The sequence below is a fragment of the Naegleria lovaniensis genome, assembly GCF_003324165.1.
Source record: "Naegleria lovaniensis strain ATCC 30569 chromosome Unknown tig036, whole genome shotgun sequence".
NCBI classification, from domain to species: domain Eukaryota; phylum Heterolobosea; class Eutetramitea; order Acrasida; family Naegleriidae; genus Naegleria; species Naegleria lovaniensis.
The window spans coordinates 423,209-448,065 of NW_025407856.1; the positions used below are offsets into that span (position 1 = coordinate 423,209).

At 38.5% G+C, this 24,857-nt stretch overlaps 11 protein-coding genes across 11 annotated transcripts; 6 read left to right on the forward strand and 5 right to left on the reverse strand.

The window, feature by feature from the left end:
• Positions 1-43: 43 nt before the first annotated feature.
• Positions 44-1,171, reverse strand: C9374_008530 (uncharacterized protein; the record flags this gene model as incomplete). Its single annotated transcript, XM_044698617.1, has 1 exon — positions 44-1,171. One exon carries the CDS (start codon positions 1,169-1,171, stop codon positions 44-46), a length of 1,128 nt encoding a protein of 375 aa, XP_044545649.1.
• Positions 1,172-1,764: 593 nt separating this feature from the next.
• Positions 1,765-2,546, forward strand: C9374_008531 (uncharacterized protein; the record flags this gene model as incomplete). The annotated part of the gene is made up of 2 exons (XM_044698618.1): positions 1,765-2,243; positions 2,306-2,546. 2 exons carry the CDS (start codon positions 1,765-1,767, stop codon positions 2,544-2,546), a joined length of 720 nt encoding a protein of 239 aa, XP_044545650.1.
• A 108-nt stretch (positions 2,547-2,654) lies between these two features.
• On the forward strand, positions 2,655-3,380 carry C9374_008532 (uncharacterized protein; the record flags this gene model as incomplete). Its single annotated transcript, XM_044698619.1, has 1 exon — positions 2,655-3,380. One exon carries the CDS (start codon positions 2,655-2,657, stop codon positions 3,378-3,380), a length of 726 nt encoding a protein of 241 aa, XP_044545651.1.
• Positions 3,381-3,564: 184 nt separating this feature from the next.
• Positions 3,565-5,460, forward strand: C9374_008533 (uncharacterized protein; the record flags this gene model as incomplete). Its single annotated transcript, XM_044698620.1, has 2 exons — positions 3,565-4,072; positions 4,133-5,460. The coding sequence occupies 2 exons, from the start codon at positions 3,565-3,567 to the stop codon at positions 5,458-5,460; spliced, it is 1,836 nt and encodes a 611-aa protein (XP_044545652.1).
• Positions 5,461-5,685: 225 nt separating this feature from the next.
• On the reverse strand, positions 5,686-7,641 carry C9374_008534 (uncharacterized protein; the record flags this gene model as incomplete). Its single annotated transcript, XM_044698621.1, has 1 exon — positions 5,686-7,641. One exon carries the CDS (start codon positions 7,639-7,641, stop codon positions 5,686-5,688), a length of 1,956 nt encoding a protein of 651 aa, XP_044545653.1.
• Positions 7,642-8,224: 583 nt separating this feature from the next.
• Positions 8,225-9,495, forward strand: C9374_008535 (uncharacterized protein; the record flags this gene model as incomplete). Its single annotated transcript, XM_044698622.1, has 4 exons — positions 8,225-8,814; positions 8,897-8,910; positions 8,992-9,112; positions 9,186-9,495. The coding sequence occupies 4 exons, from the start codon at positions 8,225-8,227 to the stop codon at positions 9,493-9,495; spliced, it is 1,035 nt and encodes a 344-aa protein (XP_044545654.1).
• An 83-nt stretch (positions 9,496-9,578) lies between these two features.
• C9374_008536 (uncharacterized protein) lies at positions 9,579-12,665 on the reverse strand (the record flags this gene model as incomplete). Its single annotated transcript, XM_044698623.1, has 1 exon — positions 9,579-12,665. The coding sequence occupies one exon, from the start codon at positions 12,663-12,665 to the stop codon at positions 9,579-9,581; it is 3,087 nt and encodes a 1,028-aa protein (XP_044545655.1).
• Positions 12,666-12,756: 91 nt separating this feature from the next.
• On the reverse strand, positions 12,757-14,517 carry C9374_008537 (uncharacterized protein; the record flags this gene model as incomplete). The annotated part of the gene is made up of 2 exons (XM_044698624.1): positions 12,757-13,100; positions 13,170-14,517. The coding sequence occupies 2 exons, from the start codon at positions 14,515-14,517 to the stop codon at positions 12,757-12,759; spliced, it is 1,692 nt and encodes a 563-aa protein (XP_044545656.1).
• Positions 14,518-14,810: 293 nt separating this feature from the next.
• Positions 14,811-19,225, reverse strand: C9374_008538 (uncharacterized protein; the record flags this gene model as incomplete). The annotated part of the gene is made up of 2 exons (XM_044698625.1): positions 14,811-18,226; positions 18,295-19,225. 2 exons carry the CDS (start codon positions 19,223-19,225, stop codon positions 14,811-14,813), a joined length of 4,347 nt encoding a protein of 1,448 aa, XP_044545657.1.
• A 264-nt stretch (positions 19,226-19,489) lies between these two features.
• On the forward strand, positions 19,490-22,027 carry C9374_008539 (uncharacterized protein; the record flags this gene model as incomplete). Its single annotated transcript, XM_044698626.1, has 2 exons — positions 19,490-19,925; positions 20,094-22,027. 2 exons carry the CDS (start codon positions 19,490-19,492, stop codon positions 22,025-22,027), a joined length of 2,370 nt encoding a protein of 789 aa, XP_044545658.1.
• A 215-nt stretch (positions 22,028-22,242) lies between these two features.
• Positions 22,243-23,541, forward strand: C9374_008540 (uncharacterized protein; the record flags this gene model as incomplete). The annotated part of the gene is made up of 1 exon (XM_044698628.1): positions 22,243-23,541. The coding sequence occupies one exon, from the start codon at positions 22,243-22,245 to the stop codon at positions 23,539-23,541; it is 1,299 nt and encodes a 432-aa protein (XP_044545659.1).
• Between the last annotated feature and the right edge of the window lie 1,316 nt (positions 23,542-24,857).

Below are 24,857 nucleotides of genomic sequence, written 5' to 3' on the forward strand. Positions count from 1 at the left end.
ATCATGACTCATCAAATAATTCTTAATAATACTAATAAGAATCTTATTTCACTGTCTCCATTTTCGAATGTTCATGATGTTCATTGTCATGTTCGCTGTAAGAATAGATTTTTGCAAATGATTTAGCAGTCTTGAAATTAATGTGTTCATTGCTGTGGTCTTTTCCCCAATAAATTTTCGAACATCCTGAGCATCTATAAAAGCTAGAATAAAGATTATAAACACTAGGATAGACAAGGTTCTTAATAGACTCTTTTTCAACTTGATAAATAGAATGGTTACATTGAATGCATATTGTAAATATTCGGTCCTCTTCAAATTCAATTTTGAAAAAGTTGACAACCTCATTAATCATGTCACGAAAGTTACGGCCTTTCACGAAATAATAGACATATCCATCGGTTGGATATGAATCATCATCTGCATTATTTTCGTCTTGATCTTCTTCGTCAATTTCTTCAAATTCCTCAAAATCTTCTCTGTTAAATTCGAGACCTTGTTCTCTGTAAATTTGCTCCAATTCTTGCATTTCTCTTTCATGATCACGAGAAACGTCTCCTTTCAAAGCATCTGATTTCTCCTCTTGTTGTTGATTCAATAATTTCCTTTCTTGGTACTTTTTCTTTTTCAATTCATTTTCTTTCCTTTGATAACCTAGTTGATTAATCAAGGTTCTATTTTTGGTTAATATTATTCTATTCTCTGTTCGAGCAATGTACAACATGTAGTTAGTATTCATGTTAGCATCATAATAAGCATCTCCTCCCATCATTCTAATGTGCTTTGCAACTCTTCCTAATGTTGCATCACACACAAATTTCAATTCAATTCCCTTTTTTCGGAGAATACTCTCAGGTACATAATATTCATCAAACTTTTGTGGCTTTTTCACTCTCTTCTTTGAAATTTCTGAGGAATGTGTTGAATCCATGGAGGTTGATGATGATGATGAAGAGGTTTTCAGTTGTTCTTCATCTGTAATCTTTTGATGGATAATGTTGTTGTTATTATTATTATTATTGGTTTGATGTTCTTCTTCATCGGAATGAAAACCGTTGATTCCGTTTGTGGTCCGAGAGGTTGCAGTGGTTGATCTACTCGCATTGTCATCTTTGCAGGTTGATTCACGGTCGTTGCTGCGATCATGATCGTTCGTTATTGATTCCACCATTTTTTTTAAATTATATTTGATTAAACATTATTATCCAAAGAGTTCAACTACCATTTTGCATTCTCTATATCCCGAACCCTCGCTATGAATACTTTTTCGTGGATCTATGTTGCAATTAAACTGCGCAATTCTTGGATTCAATAATTTAATTCACAAAAAAATGTCCTTTCAAACACCGAATGATGATGATGATATGATTGGTCATCGTCCTCTCAACAACAACCATCATCCTCACAAACACAGAAAAAGACAGTCGTGTATGATGCTTCTCGGTTATTGGCAAAACCTACAACGTCTGCAACGGCTTCATCATCGGGTGTTGCATCTGCATCCAATATCACCACAGCTCCCTCATCATCATCACAACCACAAAGGCTTCAATCGATACTTCCTCCGAGAAATATTGATAAACCAACACAACATTACAAGACAAGTTCAACTAGTATGAATTTTACACCTAATTTTAAACCTAAACCCATTAAAACGGAAGATTCCTCGAAAGATGATATTAATTTGGATGTTTTTATGGGACAAGCCTCTAATCAAACTGGAAAACGAAAACCTGCATATAACAAACCAAGTACTAAAGCATAATGAACAAGGCTACTACTTTTAACTTGGTCACTGGAATTACTCCAAGTTCAAGTTTTTCATCGGGATTTGGTGGAATTGATATTGGTGGCGGCTTTGAACATACATCAACAAGTGGAATGAATCTAACAGCAAGTGGTTTTGACGCTCCAAAAGAGGACGAAGATGATGATGCCATGATGGAACGAGAATTGAACAGGAGGAAAAATTTATTTAAAGGAATTAAACAACCTCCAACTGTTTTACCATTCAACGAGGAGGCCTTCTTGAGGGCAGAGGCACAACGAGCCCAATCCGTGGAGAGACAGGCCATTGAGGATTCTATCGATGAACTTCAACAAAGTCTTTTTAAGAGTAATGGTGAGGCACTCATGTCTGAAGATCAATTATTCTTTATTCAACTTCCTTCTAAAATTCCATACATGGATGCAGCTGAAAGAAAACGACAACAAGCTCAAGAAAAGAAGCTGTATCAACAAGTGTCGACGATGCAGAAAATATTTGGACACAACCCTTTGAAAATACTCTTGCCAAAGTGCCAAGCGGTCTCGTTGGAGAAATGGTCATTTATAAGAGTGGAAAAGTGAAATTGAAACTAGGAGAAGTAGTGTTAGACGTGTTTCCAGGAAGTGAATTTAGTTTTCCTGAACATGTTGCCTGTATAGACATTGCAGATAAGGACAAACAAGGTAATTGCCACATTCTTGGAAATATTGCAAAACGATTTTCATGCGTACCTGATGTGGATTATTTATTGCACCGAGAAGACACAACCAAGCCCTAAAGTTTATCATGAAAACTACATTCAAATAATTTTAAATTATTTATGAAAACTTATTTACCTTCAAGAATGAATTTATGATTCCTTTACACAATCCAAATACTTTAAAAAATGTCACCATTCACATTCCTTCTCATTTCCATTCTTTCCTCTTGCTATCTCTATTACTTAATCGTGGTAAGATTAGAAAGCTTTTCCCCTCGTTCCCGAATTGTTCCGTACAAGGAAGAAGGTTTCTGTGGCATGGATGGAAAGTATTACAACACGAGTCTCACTGCCGAAGAAGAACAAGCACCAGGTGCTCTCGAATCCTCATTCTCTCTCAACTCCATCATGCACAAAGGACCTTGCGGAATTTGTTCCAATCCACACGATTACGAAATTTACAAATCCACACGATTGACCTTGACTCGAACGGCAACATTATGTGCCGCTTCGTATTTACTTTTAGGAGAAACTTCATCTCGACTCTGTATGAAACATTTAACGAATTTAACAGATTCATGTGTCGAGTGTTGGATTTCGAATATTCAATGCACGACTGCACAATGTGCTCCGATTTGTGTCAAGTATTTTGTCCAGCACGTGTTATGGAAGAATGTGGTGTCGTCATTCTATGGATTTCAATCGCACGAGAATGTGAAGAAGAACAACTTGGAAGAGAATTCGGAACAACAACAATTCGGAAAAACAGTCCAATTGAATCCATGTTATCAATGTGATGAAATTCAATGTGGACCTGCCTTTAAAAAGTGTTCGGGATTGAATCGAAGAAATGCTGGATTTGTGACAGATATTGACAGACCAGAGGAAGAAATTTGGAAGAGAAATCCATGATGATGATGATGAATTAATTTATTCATTTATTTATGCAATGATCCAAAAAGGTGTGCCATTATGAATACAAGTGGACCACTCATGACGATTGATTTTTTGTTGTTGATGATTAAATCATTTGATGGAATGAAATTGCGCCAAAAATTTACAATAATGAAATAGTTGAAAAAAATTTTGGACTCACATGTCGTCGTTAACGGCACAAGTTGTGGTTTTGAAAGAGGAAGAGGAGGAACACTTCTCAGATTCTCGGATCGTTGAATCATCATCTACTACTCTTGTGGGAGAAGTTACAGATGAAAAGAAACAATCGGAGGATCCGTTGGAATTGTTGATATTTGAAAAAGTACAAACTCACGGAGATTGTAAGCGAGGATTTACCTATTCCTTACTCAAGGAAGAGGAGAATGATTTCAAAGCAGCGGAAGTGGCTCGCAAGATCAGAATGGTGTCTTTGGACTTGCCGAGTTCCGAAATGAGCAACAAACCCTCTCGAGGAAAATGGCAATTGGATGTTTACAAATTACCATGGTCTGAAAAACAAGTGCCCCAACGAAAATTATATGATCCTGAATATCAAATATCATTTCCACTAGCTCCTGTAAATATGTCATCATGCTGTTCTGAACTATTGTCTCCACAAAATATCCTTAAAATTGAATCAAGTCACAATCATTGTTTACTTCTTACAAGTAAGTACCCAGCAACATAACTTTTAATAATATTAATAATTTTGTATTCAATTTTCAAAGAGGATGGAGTTGTTTACAGTATGGGTGATTCAGAATTTGGTAAACTTGGAAATGGTTATGAGCCACAACAAACAAACAATCATCCATTTATAAGAAAACCCATCTTGTTGATGGATAATGCTATAGATATTGCAGTCGGAAAAAATCATTCTGTCATTGTCACTAACGAAGGAAACGTTCATACATTTGGTTGTGGAAAATATGGTCAACTTGGACATGGCTCTGTTAAGAATGAGAATGTGCCGAGAGTTATTGACGATTTTATCACCAGAGATATCAAAGTGATTTCAGCCTCTTGCGGTGACAATCATACTCTTTGCTTAACCAGTACAGGCCTTGTTTATGGATTTGGATCTGGCAGCTCTGGCCAACTTGGAATATTGAGCTTTCTAGATAGAAACCATGATTTACAAATCCATGAAAAAGCTCAATTAACGTACGTTTGCTCGCCCAGATTGGTGCAAGTCATGAGGCCAGTACAACAAGAAACTGAGGAATATCGTCGATTAAGAACAAAGAAAACCTTCGTTGAGATGGACAAAATTTGTTGTGGCGCTGATTACTCTGCATTCTTAACCAAACAAGGTCAATTATGGCTTTGTGGAAACGGATTGACTGGAGTCATTTGTAATGGAACGTTTGTCGCCAACAATTTCGAGCCCACTGAAAGTCAGTTTCTTGCACCATCTCCAAGAACAGAATCCTCCATTGTCACACAAATTAACCTTGCATCAGGCTCTTCCGATCCCAATACACTGGACGTGAATGTTGACATGACGCTTGATGTAAAGATGGTTCAACCACCCATTCCTAAATTTCTACCTTACTGTCATGAAAAACCACAATCCACAGTACGAACCACTCCTGTCAGTAGAGCTTCGAGTTCGGCGCATTGGCAAAAATACTTTCCCTCACATCAACAGAAAGCAGAAGGACAAACCATCAAATTTATTGACATTTCTTGTGGAAAGAGTCACATCTTTTGTTTGGCAAGAGATCAAAGAGTTTTTGCAGCAGGGCTCAACTTTAATGGTCAACTAGGTATTGGTTCCAGAACGTCTCAGTGTCGACTGGTGGATGTCACTCCTCATTTACCTCACCAATTGAAAGTAGAAGGAATACAACAGATTGTTTGTGGACCTGATTTTACCATCCTCATAAGTGCTTTAGGAACTGCATTTTGTTCTGGAAGATTCCCTGGTAACACTGAAGACTCACTGAAGTTTGTTCAAGTCACAAGTTTGAGCGATTTGAATTGGTCTGTCGAGAAGGTATTTTCGAAAAGCTATTCCCAAGTGTTCGCATTGTGTAAGAAGAGAACTGAGTAGTTTGGCAACAACCATTTTCACAACCTGAATTCTGTTCGTAGGACATAATGTTGAAACTTTCTAGAAACAATTGCTCATGGACGTCGCTATGAGGATGCTTTATTGAATTCTTAAAAGTGAAAGATTCACTTTCACAACGTCAATTTTCTGCTGCAACCCTCTGTGACAGCTTTCACCTCTGCACACCATCTGTTGTTCAAAACCTAAAGATTTATCAAAATGTTTTTACTTAACACACTTGATCATGAAATTTATATTGACAAACGGTTGCATATTTTCATGTGCTTGATCACCTCCTTCTGTAGCAACAGTATGGGTATGAGGTTGATGATTGCCACCAGTATCCACACCAGTATCATACGCCAAGGCACCTTGTCCATCACCGGTGTAAGTGGTTCGAATTCCATTACCACCATGATTGAAGTTAGCAACCGCGTGTTGTCTATGAGTATGCCCATTACTTTCATTTCCAGTGTTTCCACTGTGAGCATGCTTTGGCATGTGTTGGATGAATAATTGCACTGCTTCCGTACCTCCTTTGTGACCTAACTTGCGATCTGTCAGACCTGATCCTTGTCCAGCACCCACTGGAACTCTCCCTCGTAAGTCAGGAAGAGCAAAATTTAAAACACCATCTCCTCCAAAGGTCGTACCAATGACTGCAAACAGATCTGGATAGGAGGAGCAACTCAATACTGAACCATCACACCATTTCCAACCCTCTGGTTCGACATGGCCTGAAAATAGTTTGATAGCCCCGATAGGAACATTCAATCGAAGTTGGTGTTTCAGCTCCTTCTCAACTTTCGCTAGTTGCTGGAATAATTGCTCAACCAAACCGTAAATGACCACATGATTTGTGTCTTTCATCAATAACTTGGTCACTATTTCATTAGGTGAAATTTGGCTTAACACATCGCTTGTGTTCAATTTGTAGATTAATTTTTCACCTCCTTCAAACAATTTTCTCTTGCGGTACGTTAAGGAAACAAAGTTCACCAATGATGATTTTTGAAGTCTTTGCAAAGCAATCGATTTTGGAACTATTTTCTCACCCTCAAACTCAAATCTCACTTTTTTCTCCATAAGAGTATTCAGTTCATTCAATTGCTCGTTCAAACTCTTATCACTGTTGGCCCAAGATTTGGATTGTTCCATGGCCATAGATGCATCTACACTTGTAAGACCACATCCAACGCTCACCTCAGCGTCGAAACTGGAATGCTCAGTTCCACTATTCTGATTCTCTAAATTGACCTTAATGTAATCATGTGTGTCACGCTTCTCTCGAGTAAAAGTTCGTTCCAAGGACTTGCGAATGGTGTCAGCTGTAAAATCGCCCTTCACATTGAGTCCATACTTGCTCAAGCTCAAAAGGCCCAATTCTGTAAAATCTGTCTGGATCTGATTTTGAAAATTGGTCATTCCTATCAAATGTTGAAGGAATTCTTTTTCAAACTCTTTGGCGTCCAAACAATTGTACTCTTCCAAGATGGTCAAACTGTGGAACAGTCGATGTGAAATTTCACTCATTTGATTTCGAGTGACTAACACTTCTTGACCTTTTCCAAAAACGTCATCCATTAAAGTGGTAATGGCAGAGTTGTCACTGGTCATTTGAACGGATTGCTCTTTTACCCTTGTTCCGTTGAACGCAACGAATAAGGTCACGCTGATACCGGTAGTATCGAGTACTCTCTTCTCAAGTTCTTCCAATACTACACGATCCATAATTGGAAATTCCAATTCACATGGATTGTTTTGAAGCACACTTTGAACTCGACCAGTCAGCACATGCCGAACACCATCAATCTCCAACTCAATCTTTCCAGTAATTTCATCACAAATAAGAGTTTTGATCTGTTGCGGATCGACAACCTTTCCAACACTGGAAGCACCACTTTCATGAGAAGCTTGAAGTGCAATAACTTTCTTCTCCTCTTCTGAGAGAGCCATTTTCACATACAGAACGAATTTAAATGGCAATTTTTCCACATGATAGAATGTTTTTTGGGAATGGACTTGGTTGTTCCACACAATTTCAGGTTTTCCAAAAGAGTACCATTTCATTTGAGAAACATGGTGTTCCTTCAACGAAGAGTTTTCTGTGGATTCGTAGGCGACAAGAGTAGAATTTTGCCAAGGACAGGTCAGAGGTGCTTGAATGGTCACGAGAGGCATTTTGTTTTTTTTGTGTGCAATGTAATTGTTGTGTGAATTGAGCACTATTTATGGAAAAAAGAAGAACGGGGTTACTGTTGAGAAAAATGACATCTTGCTGTTGAACGGTCATTGTTCTCGTTAGTAATCCTCATTAGTAATTATTTTGGGACCTTGTTTTGTCATGTATTCTCCCAAAATTTTACGTTTTTTTGATTCAAAGACTGGTGAAATGTCATTTGTTTGAAATATCAAAATCACATTCAGGTTTAAGGGAGAGTCGTGTGGACGTAACAAAAGGGATCCCTCTTGATAAAATCTTTCAGTAAGGCACAAGACTGCAACTTTGAAGAATTGTAAACTGGTATGGAGTTACGTTTTAACCTTTTAGATTAAAAATTATGAAATGACATCTTTTTTCTATTATTAAAGAACTACTCCTGTGGTTTACAAGGGTTCGTATGGTGTCTTTGAAGAGCATTCATGGGTCAGAACTCAACAAGATGATTGACAACTTCAATTAGAGACTCTTTGTTGTAGTACGCTCAAGTCACAAAGGGCGGGTCAATCTGGTGACCTGTCACTTGCCACGGACAAATCAAGAATGAAAAAAAGCAGCTCACCACTTCTTAACTTTCAATTCATCACAGGAGTCATTCCATCGGGTTGGAAAGGAACCAAATCATTGATTCTTCTGGGTACGGGAGAAGGAGGAAAAACCACATTTCAACGCCAAATCTATCATTTGAAAAATCAAGAATTAAATACAAAAGAAAGACATAAATATGCAGAGACCATACAATACTCGATATTCAATAATTTAAAAACAATTACAGAACATCCATCAGTGGTATTGAACTCGGAATTGAAGAAATTGGCCTCGGAATTGGCATCCTTGGTCGATCAATATGTCGATTCTCGATTTGACCATTCCCATCGAGAGAAACTTGTCAATCAAGGACCAATATTCCAAAAACTCGTTGATCATCACCACGTTCGAGAGGTTATTGAATCTTGTGAATTGTATCCACAACTGCATTTAACTGGAGATTACAAGTATTTCTTTAAACATTACACTAGAATTGCATGTAAAGAGTATCAACCAACGTTTGAAGATTTTAAAAGAATGCAACTCAAAACAGTGGGTGTCATTAAAGGAGAGGAAGTGGAATTTGAAAATTACAAAATTACCATGTAAGTGTGAAAATCATTGGTGACATGATTGTTTTTAATAATAATTGTTGGTGTGGAAACATGAATGACATTATCATGACAGAACTGATACTGGAGGTTTGTTTGTATTTTAACAAAATATTATTTGAACATTTAAATACATTTTGACTACGAAATTGTTTCATTAATGAACCACAGGTCAACGAAATGAAAGAAAAAAGTGGGCAAAGGCACTCTCGCAGCGCACCGATGCAATTTTATTTATGGTTTCAATGAGAGAAGCATTCCAAATGTGTTATGAAGATCATGAGTTGAATAGGTGTGTTGAAGTGTCAAATATTTAACTTTGTGTTAAAAAATATTATTATACTTACCGATCACAATGATACAAGATCGAAGGAAACGATTGATTGCTTTCAAGAATTGTTGAGTTTAGAGTATGTCAATAATTGTCCAATCTTTGTGGTGTTTACAAAGACGGATCTATTAGAGGAAGTTTTGAAGAAGCGAAAGGTGTCATTCAATTCTACATTTCCAGAATATAAGGGTGACAATTATTCTATAGAGGAAATTAAGTCATTCATGAAAGAAAAGTATCAATCGTTGGATTCCAACAAACAAATTAAGGGTTTTTTTTTCATTAACACCTTAATCAGTAAGGAGGTTTCTGACACATTACAAAAAGTGTTGGAACAAATTTAAAAGAGCCTTCAACAATAAATTGAACGGCATTCGTTTGAAACACAATCACTACTAACTTCATCTCATATTAAAGAAACGATTATTTACTTCTTTAATTTTCTGTTTCGTCTTGGGACTTGAGTGACTGAAGCCTCTGGTGAAGTTGAGATGTTATTTGAGGGTTTTGTTTGTTCTTCATCCTCAACACTACTAGAGGACTCTTTCTTTGCTCTTCTTCTTCTAATTGATTTCTTCTTCAATACAACATCCACAACTTCATCTTGAAGAGCATTAGACTCTTCAGTGGTTGGAGTTACTATTTCTTCCTGTGTTTGATTCGAAACATCTTCCTGAGGACTGTGTGACACTTCAATTGATTTCAATGGTGAAGTTGTAGTTTGTACAGTCTCGTCCAATACACAAGATTCAAATGTATTTGGTAACTCAAATTCAAGTGTTCTATTCACAGAGCTAGCAAGAAGCGGCTCAGCTTCCATGTCAGAAACACATTCTTTCGTCTTCTTAGTGTCCTTTTCAGCAGAACATGAAGGAGTTCTCATGGATGGTGAATTGGAATTCGAATCTTCGTCGTCTCTACCTCTCTTGGCTGTTTGTTGTCTTGGCGGAGTGTTACAAATAGTGTTCAGTTGATGTTGTTGTTGTTGTTCCACTACAGATTCTTGTGCACTACCATTAAGAGTCTTTTCATCTTCAATCATTGAAGAATCCAAGTGATCGTCATGTGTTAATTCAATGCGTTCATCAACATGTTCTAACACTTCTTCACTTGTTCTTTCAAATAATGATGAAGTGACATTCATTCGTGGAGGAGCATAAAAATTCATATTAAGGAAAGACTCATCATCTTCTCCAAAGAAGGATCTTGTTGAGCTAGCAGATGACAATGACCCATCAGACTCAGATTCTTCTGTGACAGGTGTGGAACGTTTTCGTTGGGAAGATCCTCTCGAAGATCCGCTGTGAGGTGTAGGAATAGCGTCCAGTGAATCTTCATCCTCAAATAATACAGATTGTGATTCTGTTGTTTGTGGAATTATCGGATCTACATCTTGTTCCATCATGTCATCATTGTGTAAGACATTGTCGTCATGTCGTTCAAGATTAAAGTTTTCAGATTGAATCTCCTTTTCCATGACGACATGATCTTGTACCGATTGTGAGTGTTCCATTTCATTCATGTTATCTTCATCGTCCTTTACATCGTCTTGATTGACTGTATGTGGTGGTTTGGGAATGGTAAACTCTTGCAAAAGTAAATCGACATCTGCATCAAGAACTGGGAAAGGTGTAGTTGTGGGTGGTTTTGCAGATTCTAGAACTGGTTGTACTGTGCATTGTTGATCTCCCTGAATGTGAATGATTTGACAAATATTACTGAGGCTAGTAATATTATTTTGAGTCAAAGTCAAATCATCGGCATGAGAAGTAGTGTCATTGTCACATCCAAATGAAATGGTAGAATCATCAGTGGTTTGGGAGGATGATGTCGTGACAAGATCTTCATCAATGACAAGTCGATTGGCCGCAGATACTCTCTTTGGCTCATGACTTGGCTTGTAATATTGAATATCGATGGTCTCACCAAATGATACGGACTTTCTGGCACTATTACACAATGAAGAAGTCATTCCATGATTGTTCAATCCTTGATGATCCAATGAGGGCTTGTTGTTACTATTCTCAGTTGCTGGACCACAGTCAAAAAGAAGAGAAGAATTGGTAGCCACCGTAACACTTCCAACATGAACAGCATCTACATGGAATGAATAAGGTGTTGTGGATTTTCTTTGTGTGGAAATGGATTTTTTCTGAATGGAATCTTTTCTCTTGGGTGTGTCAACATATGATGAAAAACCCTTGTTGATTGGAGGACTCTTCATTTCCTGATCAGCAACAATAACAACAGGTGGTGCCATTTGGGAGGATGTTGATGGTTGTTGTTGTTGTTGTTGACCTTTCAAACCACAAGATGCAGTGTTCATTGCTTTTTGATTGTTCTTATTGGGAGTGGTTGGCAGTTCAGGAATGACATTTTCCTTATTGAACAGAGGTAACGTGGCAACCACATCATTCAACAACGAGAGACGACGTTCTCGTTCATACTGTTCATAATTTTCATAGTACAACAACTTGTCCACAATTCGAATTTCATCGTCGTGTTTGAGTAAAATTCCATCCATGTCCTCGTCGTCCCATAATCCTTCCAATACTTCTCCATTCAATTTGATGAGATTGGCACCTTCATAGACACATAAAAACATGCATGGATTTCCCTGTTCATCATAATCGGGATCTAATTTGAGAAAACATCGATGATTCACTCGAATGTTACACTCCCGATAACATCCAATGGTTAAATATTCTTCCTTATCTAACAAGATGCCTTTGGTGAGTTTGGAAAGAGAAGTTTGTAGAATGAGCGTGCCAAATTTACCTTGTTTCTTGTAGAAGGGTTGTTGTTGTTGTTGTTGTGGATGAGAGGATGAACCAGTAATGACACTTGCGAAGGACGAATAAGGCGAGAAGAATCGACTTGCAGAGGGACTACAAATTCCCAATGTATGAAGATTGGTACAGGCATCTCTATATACTTCTGGAATGAGTTGAATGGGAGGAGGAGGTGGAGATTTGAGAATTCCTTTGCTTCGGGGTGAATGGAGTGTAGGAACGGTTAATGAATTTTCATCATCATCATGATTCAATTTCTGTCCGTTAGCATAGTAATGATAATTGTTTCTATTGGGTGTTGTTGTTGTTGCTATTGCTTGGCTAGGAACACGACCAGATGAGGATTTAGTAGAGGCTGCTGTGGAAGGAGCAGAGAAAAGTAGCGGATCATAGAGAAGGGTTCCTCGTTTGGAAGGAACGGAATGAGTAGAGGATGAGGAGGAGGAGAAGGAAGGTAATTTACTGTGAGCATGTCGTGGTGGGGTTACAAGTGGATTATGAGGAGTACTGTTCGTTGTTGTTGTGGTTGTTGGCTGATGATGATTCTGTTGTTGTTGTTGACCTCGTGCCGAGAGTATTTCCTTTCGTCTGGCAGAGGAGGAAGCTGTGGGAGAGAGAAATCTAGGTTGTTGTGGTTGTGGACTTTTCACGCCTTCTGATAGGGCTGTTTGATGGTGAGTGGGTGAAGAGAGAATCTTGGCCTTGCTTGGTGTTTTCATCATTTTCTTTATTTTTTTTAAAATTCAAACGTTAACGGTTTTTGGCGGGAAAGAAAAGATTTTGGGTTCTTCAATTCTGTTGGGGGTGCATCCATTACACGAATAACGAGTACTTGTGAGCAGTGGAAAGCAGGGCCAAGTTGTGACTAGAACTTCCTTTGAATGACATGACTGCATTTGCTGATTTCGGTCGCGCACATGGAGATGCCGTCGAAGTGTTGTGGAAAAAGTCTTTTCTGAAAGGATTAAACGAGCTTGCATGTACGGGAGTTGGAGTAGTGGGTGTGACGTGAATGGCTGACGTGGTGGATCCCGTTGTTATAGAGTGTCTCCAAAATTCTTTTCTCTTGTCTAAAAATTCTAAGGTATCTTGTACAATGTTGGTAATGTCTGAGAGTGGTTTTTTAGAAGGATCTCCTGACATGGATTTTCTCAAAGCTATTTAAACATACATTTCATTCGGTGAGAAATAATATATAGCTGATAATATTATTAACTACTACTTACTCTTATCGGTGAGCAATGCGCTCAGGTACTCTTCATCTTTGGTAAATTCTCCAAGTAAATACTTTTCTTTTCTTGTGGTGGTAGCACTCTTTGGTCTTTGGGAAGAAGGTGGTCGAGAGAAGGAATACGTCGAGCGTGCTGAAACGTTTCCACTTGTGTTTAAAAAGGAATTAGTGTTGGCTTGTTTAACGTCTTTGGATTGCATGGAGTTGGATGCAGAAATGGGTCGTTTTGAGGTGTTACTAGATGGTTGAGAATTGGAGAAGGGTTGTGATCCATTTCGTGTGGGTCCTGCAGACTGAGGTCTACCAAAGGGACCTGTTCCTCCTCGAGAAGTATTCGATTGAGATGAGACATGCCTTGCAGAGGAAGGCCTTGACAATATCGAGCTTGGGGGAGGTGAGACACTTGTTTTGCCTCCTTGAAAGACCTCTCTTGGCGACACTACTCTTCTCGAGGAGGGAATGGTCACAGAGTGCATATTAGATTTGTATGTGGTTGTACTTGTGACAGACCTTGTAGACTTTGCTGACGAAGGTCGACCAGTAGAGAGCATTGTTCGAGCGGTGCTCACTCGGCAGTATAATGGTTGTTTCATGTTTTTGATGTTTCTGTCAATTTCGTCTTGTTCAATGGATTCGTTGATTGCAATTTTTGCTTTCCGAATTCCCTTCTTAAAATCCTCAATATCTTTTCGCAAGTCATATCCCTTATAATAGTAAACTAGGGCATATTCAAACTTTCCTGACGCATATAAACACTCAGCTTTGGCCAAATATGCTCGATGATAGGTTGGGTCAATTTCTAATGCTTGTTCTGCATCTTCAATTCCCTTGTCAAACGCTCCCAAATTCATGTGACATTTTGAACGACACACAAATGCATACTTGTTTGAAGGATCATACTCCAACGCTTTTGTGAATGATATAATTCCTCTCTCCCAATTTCGATTTTTCAAACATTTTTCTCCCTCAGATAAAAAACTTGTCAACAAGGTAATTGTTATGGATTTTTCTCCGTTCAAAGCCTTTTCATCTGAAATTTCATGATCATTTCGGGAGAAGGATTCTTGATTACTCGGTCGTTTGTGTTGTTGTGGAGTAGATGATCGTGAATAATGTTCATTTTGATTTCTAAGACTTTGTGATGATGATGACAGCACCGGAGTAGAATGTCCTCTATTGTACTTTGGAGCTTGATTGGATTGCTGTTTTTGTTGACTAGCATATGGAGAGACTTTTTCATTCATGGTACTAGTTCTCCGAGCATTGCTTGATGACATTGTCGGTGGTTTCTGTTCGACGACTGATTTTCTCCCTAACGAATTGATCCTAGTTGTTTTTTGCATTTTTTTTTAAAGCTGTACGTTACTCTAAATTTTGGGGCCATGTCTTTTGTCATTGCGTTTCGGGAACTGAACAACAGTAGGTTGCCAATGCAGTGATATCCCTTCGTATATTCTCTCACCTTACTTTCATGGATTTCTATGGTACCAGAAGGATCTTCGTCATCTCAAAGATTCATTGAATAGAAAATTTGCTTCAAAAAAAAATACAGGGATGGGTTTATTGAAGAATAAACAAATTATAGGTACTCAATTGTCCGACGAGAGTGTGTCTAATGGGTGTGTATGTGTGGGGTTTAAATGTTGTCGGAGTTGAGTTCGCCAAGCTGATTGCTACATGTTTCCCAAGCAGTTGCAAATTTTGCAGTTTTGGGTTTAATTATATATCCTCTAGCCTTCTTGAGTACAGTAGAACTGTTCCAAGTGGCGTTTTTGTAACAACTGCCAACATAAGCAGCGAATGAGAGATATATTTCATTTAGCCAATCAGTCAAGGCTGGGGGAGATAGGTCTAGTTGTTGGAGAGATTCGTCTTTGATACTACCATTCCACTCCATTGGAATACAAGAGAGAGAATGGTTAGAGGGAAGTCTGACAAGCGGGGCGTTGAATTTGAGGGAACTATTGTCCCATTTTGTGTATAATGATTTGATTTCTGGGCTACACATGGCGCATGAGGTGAATACATGTTCCCAGTTGGCTTTGGTGTTGCAAATGTGGCAATTAGGGTAATCTTTTCCGAAATTTCTAAGGATTTCTGCTTTGTGCAGGTGAGCAAATAACAGTCGTTGCTGGAATGGTTTGAGTGAATAATTGTTCCAAAAGGAGATGGTACATGGATGCCAGATTCTATTATGGTCTAAGGTTCCAAGGCCAGAAATGCTCATGGTTGATCTATCACTGTTTAGCAATTCAGTTCTAGGGTCGACAGGGGTTTCGTATTCATTGACAAATGAATATCGTTCATCAATGTATTGGAGAGACCAATTATTTTGAGCAGCAATATTTTTCACGTGGTTCCAAAATGGTTCGTTAAAAGTAGTATCTTTCCAAGCAGCCAAAGCTATATTTTTGGTGATGGAGGATGAGGAATTGAATAATCTAACTGCTGTGCAAATAGGTTCAATAGAGAATAAAATAGAGGGGCGAGTAATACCAAGACCCCCAATTTGTTTGCAATTAAAAACGACTGATTTTGATAATGTGTAATCTAATCCAATAGCCTTTCTGATAAAATTAGCAACCATAATATCTGCTTTGTCTAGAGAATTCTTACTGATTCCATTGAAGCTACAGGCATATCTAGGCAATGATATAATTTTAGACATAATTGTAGTGGTGATACTGTTGAGATATAGATTAGAAGTTTTAGCTGATGCAAGTCGATTCGAGATTTTGTTGACTGGGTTATCAGAGGACCAAGAAAGATTATCCTTAAAGGTACATATACCCCCAAGGTATTCAATAGAAGTAGACGAGGCAATTGTATCCTGTCCAATAGTGACTAGGGCTTTAGATAGTTTAGATTTAGCTGTAATAGCTAAGAGCTTGCATTTCTTGGGAGCTAAAGCGAGTCCTATTTTCTTTAACTCTCGGCCGAGGCTTTTAAGAGAGGAATTCATTTCAATCTTAGTATTAGCTATCAATAAAATATCATCGGCATATAATAATAAAAGGATAGTAATATCAAATATTTGGACTCCTTTTAGTTTTTCTTGTATATTAGTTGAGGAGTTAATATAGAGATTAAACCATGCTGGACTTGAAGGGTCGCCTTGTGGGACTCCAACATTCGCATCGAAAGGGGAGGATAGGAATCCGTTAACTAGTACTTTCATAACGCTATTGGAAATCATGGATGTCAAGAGATTAATGACAGAGCTACGGAAACCATGTTTTTTGAGAATGCTGATAAATCTTTTATGGATTACTGATCCATAAGCATTTTTGATATCTAAAGCCATAGCGAATACTTCTTGTTTGTGCTGACATTTGTATGCTAGGGCAGTCCGAAGATTGATAAGGTGCTCTAATGTTGAGCCTTTTTTCATGAATCCTCGCTGAGCAGTATGGATTAAATTAGCCTCTTCAAGGATATTCATGAATTGTTTGTTGATAATAGAAGAAAATAGGCGATAGATCACAGATAATACTACTATAGGTCTAAAGTCTGATAATTTTGTAGGCATATTGACTTTGGGTAATGGGAGTAGAATACCAATACCCAATTCTTTAGGAACCATTTCACTGTCAATTGTGTGATTGATACATTTTGCAAGTACTTGGAGCGAATTGTTGTCTAGAATTTTCAACAACGGCACCGAGATATTATCATAGCCAGCCATGGAATTTTTTGTTTTAGAAATAACTTTACCCAACTCTTTGGCAGTGATATGTTGGAATTTCCATTGGGCTACAGTATTATTTTTCTTGATTTCCGGAAGGGTTTTAGTCACTTCTTGTTCTGTGTTAAACATGGCTGAAAAATGATCTACAATTATCGAGTTATGGTTACTTTGGACTACATTGAGTATAGAAGAACTGACTAATTCTTTTCTGAAGGCATAGGAGTACGGTTGTTTAGAGCTAAGATTGTTAATTCTATTCACGAAGACCCGTTTACGGTCAGCCAATAGAGATCCAATAAGCTTGTTAAGCGAGGCTTTAGCTTCCTCTAATTTAGCCTTAATATTGTTGAGGCTAAAATTATTATTCAAGAACTGGCTGGTGACAGTAGAGACATATTTACGCTTATAAAGATACTGTTTCAAATCAAAAATGATCGTCTGAAATTGTCTAACATTACGATTATCAGTAATCAATGAAGGCTTGTCGGTGCTAGGAGAGCCATATTTCTTCACAATTTTAGCAAGGGTATTTTGGGCTTCTAAGAGAGTGCTAGGGTTGTCCATAGCAAAATCGTTATTAATTTCCTTCATCTTGGATTGCAGAGTTTTAGGATGAATAATATATTTGTTGAACTTTTCTGGGAAGTCTAAAATAGGGTTACTGGGAAAGGAGATAGTTAAAAGTTTGTGAGAATAAGCAGTAGAAACATCATCTACATTAGAATAATCATTGTGGGAAGTAATAATATGGTCCGGGCGAGAAAAACCATGAGAGTATTTGTTGCGTTGAGAGAACGAAGGTGTGTTTGGAATGGGAACAACATCAAAGAGCTTCAATTTGTCACATTGGTCAATTAATAGTCGCTCATGGGCAGCATAGGATACCTTATTGAATGTTTTAGTATTGGCATTCAAGTCTCCCAATATGACAATACGTTCACCATGCAAGACCGCTGTTTGAGCAGCAATGTTGATAATATTGAGAGCCTTATTCATGAATTCTAATTTGTTTTTGTTAGCCGGGCCATACCAATTGAAAATACGGACCACACCTAGGCATTTATGTTCCAAAATGACTTCTGATAGTCTGCCTTGAATATGCTCGATGAATTGGAGTACCTTAATAAAAGGTGACGGTTTGACAATAGTAGCAATTCCTGCTCCATTATCTCCCTCGGTGGCGTTGGAAGTATAGACTAAGTAGCCACGAAAGAAGGACCTGAAATACCATACATTCCAATAGTCTTCCGTACTGGATTTTAAATGAGTTTCCTGGATATTAAGGATATCCAGTTCATATTTTCGGGCTAGGGTAAGTAATTGAGATTGTTTTACCCAGCCAACTCCTCCGAAATTAGCAGTACCTAAATTGAAGGAGTTTCTTATAGAATGAGAGGCCATTAAAGGGAATGTCGGCCCTTCTTATGCCCACTTTTACTCTTGCGAGTAGTAGTGCCTAAGAGAGCGTTGACTTTTTGGTTAATTTCTTCAATAGCTTTGTTGATCTTATTAAAGCCTTCAGTGACCTTTTTTCCAGACCAGACAGCCATTTCCTTTGTCAATTTTTGGAGAGCTGATGACATTTCAGACATTTGTTTTTCAACAGCTTCCATTCTGTGACTGATGGAGTTGGCAACTCTAGTAGAGAATGAGAGGTTTCTGAAACTATGATTTCCAACTTGGACGAACTTGGTAATGTTATTGGTGATTTGATCCTTTTTGACACCAACAACAGCCACCTTATTAGCCAACTCGATACTCTCAATCTTGACTTTCCATTGGGAACTAATGGCACCCTTGAGTTTAGGAAGATCTTTTTCTTTACCGTTAAAGGCGATACGGAAACGAGAGATATCTGTTCTCATTTTGGAAAGCTTAAATTTCTTCAAATGATTGGCTGGTAATTCAATATTAGTACCAATAGCCCAAAACTCTTGATCATCTATCTTGCTAAAATTGATGTTGTTGATAGAAGTACCAAGAGTTGAGATAATAGAGTGCATATTAGTCTTATCTAAGTCTTTGTCGACCTTATAACGGAATGACGTTTTGACGGTTTGAGGAATCATGGTTAGCTTGGACTTAGCACCAGAAGATATTGCTTGGTTTGCCAATTTGCGCGACTTGAAGAAGAGAATAATGCACTCCAATTCACTGACAACTCTACTACCGTACAACGCATCGGCATTCATTGCGACGGTTGCAAGGACTTCTTCGACAGAGTTGGTAGTAAAGGCCACCACTCTGAAGAGTTTATGATGTCGCTTCAGTTTGGTAGAATGGTCGTCGGTCATGGCCGAGGTACTAAAAACTGAGACGCCAGAGGTTGTAGTAATATTAGAGACCTCCGGTTGCGACAACATAGGAGAGTTGCATACAGTGCTGGGTTGTATTACCGACAAATTGGCTATATTGACGGAGGACGGAGTTTCTAAAATTTCGTTTTCCATCTCCTCTCTCAATTTATCATGTGCCGATTTTTGAGTAGAGAGAGATTTGTTTGCAGTATGCGGGCGATCAGCGACCTCTTTGATAGAGGCGTGATGGCGAAGGTGATAAGTGTCTTCATCGCCGAGGGCGGTTTGGTTTTCAGACATTTTTTCGAAGACCATTTGCTTCAAAAAAAAATGAGCAACAATAAGCAGCCGATATCTTCGTCTCCGAGTGGCAGCACAAATCATGCTCCATCATCGTCGGGTGGTGGTCAAAGACAGCAACACAGAGCAAGTGGAAATCAGCAGCAAGCTGGAAAGAATGATCAGTCTTCTCTTTCCGGACAAAAGAAGAATCCTCCTTCTTCTGTTGCTATTACTGCAAACAAAGGTGCTAAGAGTACTACGAGCAACAATCCAAGCGCATGGCAAGGTAGTAGTGCTAATACTACTACAACAACAACTTCTCCTAGCCAGCCATCATCAGCAGAACCAAAGAAATCCAATCCAACACTTGCAACCAATGTGGTCAATTCACCCAATACACAGCAGTCAATGGATGAAGATGCCGAAGGGTACAGACAAATGGAGAGTGGTGTAGTGATGGATGAGCCTTCCATTCAACTTGTCGGTATGTATTCAAAATTGTTTTCTTATGTGCAAAGTTTAATTGTCTTGATTTTATATGATGATTCTTGAATGATGTAATGATGACAACCCTATAACACGTTTGGATTCATATGAACAATCCGAACCATCAACCATACGACTGTCAACATGGCATTGATGAATATATTAGTAAACTCCAAGTCGGGTGGTATTCGTAATTATTCAATTCGTTATCAGGATCAATCGAATACAACTACTGATAAGATTGAACTAATTCCCTCCGAGGAGGTTCCACAGTTGAGCACTCAACCTTCTGACCTCTTGATGTACTCTGATGACGGAACCTATTTGGCTTACCTTGATAAGATTGATCCATTCTCACCTAACAAAGTTTCCAGACTCTTTGTCATGGACTCATTCTCAGGCGTCAATAGATACATTCTTGTTCAGCAAAAAGAAATTGCCATCACAAAAGTTCATTTCTCTCCTCGAAATAGCTATTTAATAACTTTGGGAAAGTGGAACGGGGAAGCAACAGGACAAGATGACAATATTTTGAATTACAATTTGAGAGTGTGGAAATTAAAACCATCAGCAAGCACACAAGGTGGACTATCCTTGAATTTGTCTTCCACTCCAATCGAATTGAATGAGAGCGAGCATTTACTTATGAAATTTTCACACAAGCCTACTGAGAGCGGATTATGGCCAGTGATTCAATGGAATGAAGATGAAACTCTCATGGCTTATTTCAATCCTTCTCAAGAAACTGTCACTTTTTACAATGTTGAGGAAACATTGAATGAGCAAACAGGACAAAAACAAATATCGTTCCAACTTCGTAACGATATTGTCATTCAAAGAAAAGTGCACGCATTTGCACTTTCTCCAAAGAGTACATTTGCAATTTATACACACAACACTAACAAATCAACTGAGCAAAATAGTGTGAGACTGTACAAATTGTCCAATGTCAAACGTCCAGCAGCAACCAAACATTTTTCACACGATGTTGACTCTGTGGAAATGCGTTGGAATAAGATTGGTACCGCCTTACTCGTGTATACAGCAACAAACACCGACCAAAGTGATAAGAGTTACTATGGTGAAAACAAGCTGTACTATGTGAGATCCAATGGTAATCTTTCTAAGGATATTCAATTGGAGGAAGAAGGACCAGTTCACGATTTGCAATGGTCTCCAAGAGGAAACGAATTTGTTGCTGTCTATGGCTATTCTGGCCCAAATATGAGAGCAACCTTGTTTGATGCTCAATCTCAACCAATTTTTGAATTCTTACAACAACCAGAAAACACTACCAACTGGAAAGTGAACAAAATTTTCTATGCACCTCATGGAAGATTCCTCGTGCTGGCTGGATTTGGAGGCTTCACTGGTACACTTCTTTTCTTTGACAGAGAGAGAAAACGTTTGATGGGAATTAATCAAGCTGCAGAACCAACCTTTGCACACTGGTCTCCAGACTCTCGACTCTTCATTGTTGGAACTCATTACCCCAAGTTACGTGTTGCCAACAAGTTCCAAATTTACAAGTACAATGGCCAATTAATGTATCAACTCACGTTGCCTCAAGATGATTTCCTCTATCATGCCATCTTTCGTCCTGTATTAGCAAGCAGACACAAGAATCGTCCTCCTTCACCTCGTGTCCTTAATCAAGGTGTCGTCAATGGAACCTCTTCAGCTTCAGCCAACAAGAATTCCTCTCAACAATTCCACTCACAATCTCCCAACACTACAGCTAAAGTTTCTGCCTATGTTCCTCCACACCTTCGAGGAAAAACTGCTGATGTTGCTCATGGACCACCTCCAGGAAGTAATTTCAATCCGTCATCATCTTTGAATGCATCGAAACCTTCTTCAGGAGGAGCTCCAGTCAAAACAGTTGTGGCGAATATATTTGCTGGAAAATCAGAGGCAAATCAACCACAAGGTAAAAACTCTCCACCTCCACCCAATTACGAAATGGCTGAAAAGAAGAAGAAGAAGAGAATTAGAAAGCGAAAGAAGAAGAAGGGCGTTAATGAAGGAGAAGCCGGTTCCAATGCACAAGGCGGTGACAATGACGAAGAAGATGGTGACGAAGAGGAAGCAGATGAATAAGGCAACCATTCAATGAACGATAGTTTTCTACATTTTACAAATAATTTAAAATATAAAACACTAAGTTTATGAAATGTGAGTTTACTGATTGATTGTATTTTCAATGTTGTTGGACGACACCAGCTTGTCTTTATGTGCACGTTTCACACAAATAATTCCCATACCGCCTAATTTAAAAAAAACCGTTAAATTTTTTCAAAAAGAAAAAAAAATACATGATGACCGAAGAAGACGAACGTTCTCTCGATTTTGGTGAAAATCCAGAAGATGAATTTTTTCCATCATCCGAAGCACAACATGTTCATGCATTTGCAGCCAATGAGTTTGAGCCATCGTCCACGGCTGCATCATCAGAAGCCTCTAATGCTCATCCAATAATAACAACAGCAACAACAACAGCATCGGACCATCGTGAGTACCAATCGGCAACAACACCCATGTTGGATGAAGAGGAAGATGATCCCATGATCCATATGGTTGATTCAGCATCTTCTCATCATCAAGATGAAAACCAACCGATCACACATTTTAATGAACAACAACAAACAATGGAAGGGGTGGAAGAAACCTCTTCTCCGAATATGAATCATGATGTTGAACCATTCATGATGATGATGGCCGAAGAAAAAGTATTAACCACCAACACCATCCTTCCTCAACCAATCTCTTCCTCAACCGCCGCCAACACCACCACTAGTGAACACTCTCCTTCCTCCGTAACAGCAGCTACTTCCACAGCAGGACAATCTCTTGCAACTACCAATGCACATTCCATTCAAAACACTTCGTTTGAACAAAATTTTGCTGAAACAGCTCTAAGGTCCTCCTCCAAATATTTGGAAGATGACATTGATTTGGAACGAGTGCATTTTCTTAATGCATTTACCACGACAATGTTTGAAAATGTCATGAGGTTGGGTATCAGTCACAACAGTAACACAACTCCATTTGAAACAGCTCTTTCAGCTTTCCCAAAATCTTTCCTAAAACAATATGAACCCATTCTGTCAGATTGTTTTAGTAAGATGCAACGAACGGAACCTACTCGTTTTATTGAGGATTTGAACGATCTTATGTCGAATTATGGGCTCAAACAAAAATTGAATGCTCTCGATCGAACTGTAAAAATTAATGACCATTGGGTGTATTTTAAGAGGAATCCCAGTGAAAATGAGTCGAAATATGTGGTCGTGACGCCCGATATGAAGCAAGAGGAGAACACGTTACGAAAAAAGAATTGTCTTGCGAGCTTAAAAAGCTATCTAGAGACTAAGCGAGAGCTTCTACGACAAATGAACCATCACAAACAATTAATCAATCAAATGAATGAGCAGATACAGAATGAAAACTCTCAGCTCATTAAAACCATTCAAGAGGAGTACATTCCAACCCTTCAACAATACATGTCACCCTTACACAACATTGAGAAGAATTTGGACAATTATTACCGATCTGATGCGAAGAGTCAACAATCTCAACAATCGAGCAGCAGTGAAAATTCTGAGAAAAGGTAGTGTCTAAAATAGAGCGTAGAAGAAAGGCCAACAAAACATGCAGAGCAGAGAGCAAATTGGTATGGAGATGCAGTCAGTGAAATAAGACTGGATGTTAAACGAGCTCACATACTTTTAACCTCTAAGCAAATCTAAGTAACTTGATAAATTATTTTTTAACCAATTCGATGTTTCATATAGGTCCATTCTCTAGTCCGTGTTGATAGCAACAAGGTGATTCACAATGATTTGCTGTTAACTGATTTCTGAAGGATTTGACATCTGGCCGTCAATAACTATCCGTACATCTTTGTTTAAACAAAACCAAAATTAAGTACAGGGCTTGTAGTTCACATGGTAGAATATTTCCTTAGCATGGAAGGGGTACCGGGATCGATACCCGGCAAGTCCAAAATTTTATTTTTGCATTCAAAAGGCTTTTGGTACGGTTAATCCATTTCAATCGAAATGATCGCTGTTATGTCAATATGTCATTTGTTAAAATTTCATTGCGTGTATCATCAGTTCCCAAATAAGCACCAACATAACATTGTTTGACATTCGTTGTTCCATTCTTGCACGAACGAATAAATGATTGTCCTGACACTCACTCACATATCATTTGCAGTGAAGAGCCTCCATGACCCACTTGTGATTGAATTGCAATGAACAAGATGCAAAGACTTTATTGTTTACAATCGAAACATTCCTGGCCTTCACTACGTTCAGAACAAATCATGCGGCTGTCGTTGCCAAAATATGTCACTATTTTCATGATCACATTCAATTGGAGGACAACAGTGCAAGAAGGAAGACAACAGCGAAACATTGATGATCATTAACATTCCATCTTGGTAAAAGATACCGAAGATGAACGCAACAAAGTCACCAACAGCGGCCATTGCTGTAGTTGCTGCAATTAAGCAGTGTTTTAGCAGTCATCCGGGCTATTAGCTGTGTTAGTATTGGACGATTTCTTCTGCCCCTCTCCCAATCCAAACAAAGACTTCCATCAACCTCGGTATAGATTTGGACTCGTTCAAAATGGAATCCCTCAGCCAGTTTATCAAGATCCTTACTCCTGGAATGTATGCTTGCAAAATAGACCTATCGAAAGGTTATTTTCACATACCTATCCATCCCAACTCGAGACGTCTCCATTTGCTTTGCTTAGTGACTTCCCATCGCACTCCCACCCTTATCATGCTTTCTTAAGCTTTTCAAGTTCCTTTTTCGCTGATCCTTAATGTTCTTGTGGTAAGGAAGGACATTATGACAGTGCGGGACTGCCTTGTTCGAATCTTTTCGACAAGTAATTGAATATTTATTTTTACAAC